Raw genomic sequence first — 6,534 nt, 5'->3', positions numbered from 1 at the left:
CTAGCTTGGTCCCTGGAGTGTTATAGGGCATGGGGTGCCAGGCTCAGAGGCAAGTGTGGTACAAGCGGAGATGGAGAGAGAAACACCATCTGGCCTAGCCAACTCAGTCAGTTAAGGCAGGGTTCTCCACCTCCTTAGACTGGACCCCTTGGAAAATGCCAATACCGAACTTCCACTGGTACAGTGGACAATAAGCTGAATATGGGCCAACAGTGTACCCTTGTTGCCAAGCAGGTTAATGGTGTACTGGGCTGCATTGGTAGGACTGTTGCCAGCAGATCACGGGGAATGATTATTCCCCTCTATTCAGCACTGGTGAGGCCACATTTGGAGCACTGTGTTCAGTTTTGGACCCCCACTACAGAAAGAGAGTCCAGTAGAGAGCAACAAAAAATGGTCTGGGGGCTGGGGCACATGATTTGTGAGGAGAGGCTGAGGGAACTGGGCTTGTTTAGTCTGGAGAAGAGAAAACTGAGGGGAGATTTAATAGCAGCCTTCAACTACCTGAACGGGGGTTTGAAAGGGGAAGGAGCCGGACTGTTCACAGTGGTGGCAGATGACAGAACAAGGAGCAACAGGGAAGTTAAGGTCAGATATTAGGAAGAACTTTCTCAAGAGGCGGGTAGTAAAGCCCTTGCGAGACAGGCTGTGGGATCTCCATTCTTGGAGGTTTTTAAGACCCAGGTAGACAGATAGTTGAGATAGTTGGTCCTGCTGGGGGCAGGGGGTTGGCCTAGATGCCCCGAGGTCCCTTCCACCCTCGTGTTCTAGGATTCAACCTCATTTAGACCTCAGGCAGCGCTGCGGAGCCCGGGAGATGCCAGCTCTGAGCTTCTGCTTGGCTTTTCAAGGACAGAAAACAACCAGAGCTGCTCTCTTGCCACACAGCACTTGGAGCCCTGGGAGAGGGGGGCACGCAAGCCTCCTAACCCCACCAACTCCTGCTTGAAACCTCTGGGTCCATGCCAGGAGCCTGCGCACCCAGCAGCGCTGCCAGGGCCGCCCCCCCGCAGAGGCTCCCCGTCCCTCCTGGGTGAGAGCAAGCCTCCCGCTATCCAGGGCCCCGCACTGCAGGCAGCTGTGAGGGGTCTGCAGGTCTGGGCTGGGAACGCGTGTGGGTGCTTGTGGTACAAGAAGAATCACGACTCTGAGCGGAGGTGACATCTGTTATGACACCAACTAGATATTTAAAAAAAAAAAATCTTTATTTTCGGGTCCGGGCACCCTTCTTCAGGCATAGGAGGATGCAAAGATTGTGAAACTTCTTCTAGGAGGAAACGAGGGAGGAGGGCATACCGCCTGTCCCCTCGCGGCCCCGTCTATAGCGCTCCTCGGCGAGAGCCACGAGCATGCTCTGGGCGGGGAGGCCCAGCGAGCCGCAGGGGATGCCGGAAGTCCTCCTGATGGGGACGTTCTAGTCTCCAGTTCGCTCCTCTATGGTTTCCGGGAGGGGTCACGACCCGGAAGTGAATCGGCCATATTGCCGGGTGACCTCGGGAGTGGTGCTGAGGGGAGGAGGTAGTGTTGAACCCCCGCGACGGGCTGACAGTGAGGGCCCCTCAGTCCCTTTCCGGGTGAGCGCGGGGCGCGGGCCGGGCTCCTCGGCGGGGGATTCCTGACCTTCCTCCCCAGGGCCTCCCGCCCCAGTGGTCTTGCACGCCCGGGCCCTTGCTCTGTGTGCGTTTCCCACCCGCAAGGGGTCCCTCTGCCCCGGGGTCCCCGCTGCCCAGCCTTCCTTCTGGCCCCGCGGTCTCCTGTCGCTCCCAGGGGCCAGCCCGGCTTCCCCCGGGGGCTGCTCGCTTGTCTCCTCAGTCCCTTGCTGGGGTCGTTTTTCCCCAGGTTTCATAGGGAGCCTGCCTCACTGCCCCTGGCCCGGCTGAGCAGCCGGGGGGACCCTGCATATGCTGCCAGGCTGTTTCCTGCCTCCAACGGGGAGTCTTGTAACCTGCAGCTGGAGGTGTTTCTTTCTCTTTCCTGGGTGTTTTCCAGTAGGAAATTCCCCCAACCCCAGTAGGAATTCAACCCTTGGATTCCTACTGGGAAATCTCCACCCCCCAGCGCCTTGGTTTTTGCTTCCAGGTCCCTCAGGGTGCAGGGCTGGGGTTGCAGGTGGATGCCTGAATAATGTACCTGAAAGAGAAGTTGTTGACTTTGGGTCTCTTATTCCTTTCCAGTGTGCTGTGCCCTGCATGTCCCCCCCCATGGCAGCGTGGTCCCGCCAGGCTGTCCTGAGCCTCTATCGCACTCTGCTGTGCCAGGGCCGCAGGCTGCGCTACACCGACCGTGATTTCTACCTTGCCACCATCCGGCGCGAGTTCCGCAAGAACAAGCAGCTGGAGCAGCTGGAAGACAAGGAGAGACAGCTGGAGAAAGGGCAGGCCTTCCTGCACAGCAAACTGGGGGGGTTGGTTTAGAAATTTCCCTTCTTCCTCTCTTGCTCGGACCCTGCAGCCTTGGTTTTTTGTCTTTTTTAAACTTCTACACCCTGGCCAGATGGTTATGATCCTCTACTTGCAACAGACTTGGGAAAAGAAAGGGGTCTGACAAGTAACACAGGAGCACTCTCCTTTTCCCTTCACAGATGTATTAAGTCTCAAGTAAGTTATTTATTATGACATCACAATGTTTTTTGATGTTTGCTTTAGTTTTATTCCTACCAATGACACACATTTTTGTTCCATGGACCAAAATTAATTGGTTTTCAAACTCATCGGAGCAAGGACCATCCTTCTTGAATACTTGGAATTTAAGGTGGACTTGGAAACTGTCCACTGGTTGAGAGACACAAGTGAGGCTGTTTTATGTTGCTTAAATGCAGTTGAATGCCATGCCTTCCGCTTGTTGTTAAATCAGTTTTGCAGGACTGACTTTATAATCGGTTAGAAAACTCCCTTATATTGTCTTTACTTGAGGACCTACCTAAAACCAGAAAGGTGATAAAAGAAAATCCTTTTTTTACCCATATAGTTAACGTGTGGAATTTGTGGCCATTAAAATATCATCAAGGCCCATGGTGTAGCTGGAACTGAGCAGAGTATTTGTGGAGGAACATGAACATTCTGTTACATGACTTGGTTTCTGCATGTGGAGTGAAACCCAACATGTCTGAGGGCCTTGGCCAACAACTGACACTAAGCAGCAAAATGCTTCCCCTCTGAGCCAACCAGTCCCTAGTGCAGGTGCTTATGTCCTCCTCTGAAGTATCTGGTATTGAATGCTGTCAGAGCGGGAATGCTGAACTAGATCAACAACTAGTCAGAGGTAGTACAGCTCTTTCTATGCTCCTGACAACCACTTAAATAATTTTCATTTTTCCTGGGTGAGCAAATACTTTTATAGATTCATAGATTGTCCGGGGGCTGGAAGGAACCTCGGAAGATCATCAGGTCCAGCCCCCTGCACCAGGCAGGAAAGATGGATGGGGTCAGGTGACCCCAGCAAGATGACTGTCCAGTCTTCTCTTGAAGATTTTCAGGGTAGGCTATTGTACCACCTCTGGAGGGAGCTTATTCAACAGTCTGGACACTAACTGTGAAGAAGTTTTTCCTAATGATGAACCTGAAGCAGTCTTCCAGGAGTTTATGGCCATTACTCTTCATTTTCCCCAAGGGTGCCCTGGTGAACAGTTGTTCACTGAGCCCTTGATGTACTCCCCTGATGTAGCAGTAAGCTGTTACCAAGTCCCCTCTCAGCCTTCTCTCTTTCAGGCTGAAGAGTCCCAGATCCCTCAGCCTTTCCTCATATGGCTTGCCATGCAAGTCTCTAATCATACGGGTGGCCCTCTTATATTGTACCTTATTGTGGAACTTGCTGTTGCAAGATGGCATTGAAAGAAATATATCAGTAAGATTTTCTTAGCAGCATTAGATGGTGCATGAACAAGTATAGCTAAAAATGATCTTGGTGTCATAATTTACGCGTGCTGTTAGTTCTCATGTTTCAGGTTTGCTAACAGATCTGGAGTCTAAGAAACTTCCCTGTGGTTCAAATGTCTTATACTTATGGATGGTAAAAGGGGTTTCATTGCCTTTCTCTGGGGCATCTGGCCACTGAGAAATGAGATGGCTGTCCAGGTAGACACATGGCTTGAGCTCATGTGACAAGGCAGAATGAAGAGCTAAATGGACCATAATTTCCTTCAGTGTGGGAAATCCTAGATTCCTAAGAGCAATGAGCAGTGGTCTAGAGCAATAGAGGTTTGGATTGGGATTCCACTCTTCTGACTCTTTGTTCCATTTTCTCCCCTACACCCTCAAGGTGAGATGGCAGGCGCTGGGGAGCGCAAGGGAAAGAAGGATGACAACGGTATAGGCACAGCCATCGATTTTGTGCTATCCAATGCCCGGCTTGTGCTGGGTGTGGGTGGAGCTGCCATGCTGGGCATTGCTACACTGGCTGTCAAACGGGTAAGCATGGGGAGGTGTGAGGGGAAGGCAGAGTTGGGGGGGGGGGGCATGGACAGGGAACTGAAGGGAATGAGGGCATATAATGGACCCTGGCATAGTAGTAACTTTCAAATGGATTGAGACAGAGATTGGGCACTTCATGCAACCAAAATGTGCCCTGTAATGCCATTTCAGATGTATGACCGTGCAGTCAGTGCTCCTAGCAGCCCCACTCGCTTGAGCCAATCGGGAAAAAGAAGCTGGGAAGAGCCAAATTGGCTGGGGTCCTCCTCACGGTTGTTGAGCCAGGACATGAAGACTAATCTGAGCCAGTCCCTACAGACACTTCCCACCGACATTTCAGCTTCAGATGCAGGTAAGAGGAGCAGTGAGATACCTTTTGCATTATACCAGTTGCACCTAAGCCCTCTCTCCAGTAATAGTGACCTTTAGGTTGGATAATATTGAATCTGCAGAATAGCAATCGGGCATAGACCTTTACCTGGTGTCTTAATCTCTGTTTCTACAAGCTGGCTATCTTGTGGGGGATGGTTTTGGTACTACTGCTGGGGGTACAGCAAGAGACTTAAGGAGGTTTATGCCAGGAATGAAGGAGGTCATCAGCTGCCACAAAATGGGCTCTGTGTCAGCCCCTAGAGATTGAAGGTTTAGACCAGAGGTTCTCAACCTCTTCAGACTCGAGACATCCTTGAGCAGACTTGGAGCACCCTTTGGAAAATGCCAGCTCTTAGTTTTTCACTCTTTTTTGCCTACAGAAAAATAATGAAGCAGGTTTTATTTTTTTCTTTTGCAAAGAACTCAAACCACAATAATGGATTTCTGTTTGAAATCTCTAGGTTTATCTTGTGAATCATGTTTGTAAACCTAACAGTGCTAACTACCATTGTGTAACACTCCGTGGCACCCTTGAAAGGATCTCAAGGCACCCCAGGATGTTGTGATATCCTTGTTGAGAATGACTGCTTTAGACTGAAAACCAACAATCTTACATGGTTGTTTAGCTTAAAACAACTAACAGGAGAGAAGTAGATGGGAGAGGCACCGCCTGTTACTTTCAAAGTGTCCTCTAATAGCTGCATAGAGCCATTTTTAGTGGAGCTTCTAATTTTTTTCCCCCTCAAAGCTTGCCTAAGACAGAAGCATCTAATTGCCCTTTTGGGGGAATAGCTTTGTAATCCAGTCGGAGATCTGTGCTGTTATAGAAGTAATGTCAATGAGATCCAAAGCATTTTTCTTATCACTTACTGGCTGATGGAAGATGTGAGAGAGTGGTCCTTAGGAAAACACTTTTTCCTTTCCCCTGGGGAAAGAAAATGCGTGCCCTCTAATTTGCATTGCAGTGGCTCTTAGCTCTTCCTATCTACTCTGTTGTTTTGGTCTATGTCCAGATCCAGGGTAGTGGTATATCCCCTGCAGCCTTTCCACTTTGAGATACTGTAATCTCATTGGATGTTACAAGCTAAGCTGGGTTGAGCATCTTCTGTTATTTGGTAGGAGGGCTTCAGTAAAAACTCAGGTGCTGTGAGGAATAAAGAAGAGGTATGGTACTCTCTGTTCTTGCATTATGGAAGGGCCCCTCTATGCATTACCTTTATGCCATGATTAACATGTTGAAGTGTCCTAAAATGGTAAACCAGCCATAAAAATGTTCCACGTAAAATGTAGAACATTTATGTCTGGTTTGTTTGGCACCTTAAATTGAACATTTGGTGTGTCTGGGTCTGCTTGGGGTCAGGGTCAGCCATCAGCTAATTGTCAGCCTCAGCTCTGGGACAGTCCAGGGTCTAAACCCAGCCCCAGGTTATACTGGGCTGCAGACACCTGGCTTTCAACTTACCAGTACAGGGGGATCCTGCGGTCATGATCCCGGGCTCCCTCTGCCCTGGCAAGTAGAAAGGGTGAATGCAGCACATGGCAGGAGGCACAATTGTTGGGACTGGGGACCAGATCCCATAGTGCCCTTACATGAATGTGTGCCAGGGCCCTTAGAAGAAGCAATGCTTTGTAATTTGCTGTCTTTTAGTTGAAACCTGACGTGAGGTACTGCTCACCTACAGTTATTAAAATTTGTATCTGTTTGCAAAATAAAACTGTTAGTCTCAGTTCTGGTTAAATTCCAACTTGGGTA

General features: G+C 49.8%; 2 protein-coding genes across 11 annotated transcripts in view; both read left to right on the top strand.

The window, feature by feature from the left end:
• The first annotated feature begins 1,466 nt into the window (after nucleotides 1–1,466).
• On the top strand, nucleotides 1,467–2,450 carry LOC112551273 (MIEF1 upstream open reading frame protein-like). Of its 2 annotated transcripts, none has more exons than XM_025211318.1 (2): nucleotides 1,467–1,574; nucleotides 2,175–2,450. In XM_025211318.1, exon 2 carries the CDS (start codon nucleotides 2,190–2,192, stop codon nucleotides 2,412–2,414), a length of 225 nt encoding a protein of 74 aa, XP_025067103.1. In that variant the 5' UTR covers nucleotides 1,467–1,574; nucleotides 2,175–2,189; the 3' UTR covers nucleotides 2,415–2,450. The 2 variants fall into 2 exon arrangements, with proteins under 2 accessions (XP_025067103.1, XP_025067104.1); XM_025211319.1 differs by lacking the exon at nucleotides 1,467–1,574 and adding an exon at nucleotides 1,826–1,957.
• A 13-nt stretch (nucleotides 2,451–2,463) lies between these two features.
• Nucleotides 2,464–6,534, top strand: part of MIEF1 (mitochondrial elongation factor 1) — a 21,260-nt gene continuing 17,189 nt past the window's right edge. For all 9 annotated transcript variants that reach the window (XR_003095536.1, XR_003095534.1, XR_003095537.1 and 6 more), the window contains exons 1-3: nucleotides 2,464–2,597; nucleotides 4,258–4,406; nucleotides 4,581–4,761. Coding sequence is in view for 5 of the 9 variants with exons in the window: in XM_025211314.1 (XP_025067099.1) it covers nucleotides 4,263–4,406; nucleotides 4,581–4,761 (325 nt within the window). In the remaining 4 variants the exon portion in view is untranslated. The remainder of the gene's footprint in view (nucleotides 2,598–4,257; nucleotides 4,407–4,580; nucleotides 4,762–6,534) is intronic.

The sequence above is a fragment of the Alligator sinensis genome, unplaced genomic scaffold (genome assembly GCF_000455745.1).
Source record: "Alligator sinensis unplaced genomic scaffold, ASM45574v1 scaffold215_2, whole genome shotgun sequence".
NCBI lineage: Eukaryota > Metazoa > Chordata > Crocodylia > Alligatoridae > Alligator > Alligator sinensis.
The sequence above is the reverse complement of the archived record's forward strand: the minus strand, read 5'-3'. Positions and strand labels throughout refer to the sequence as shown.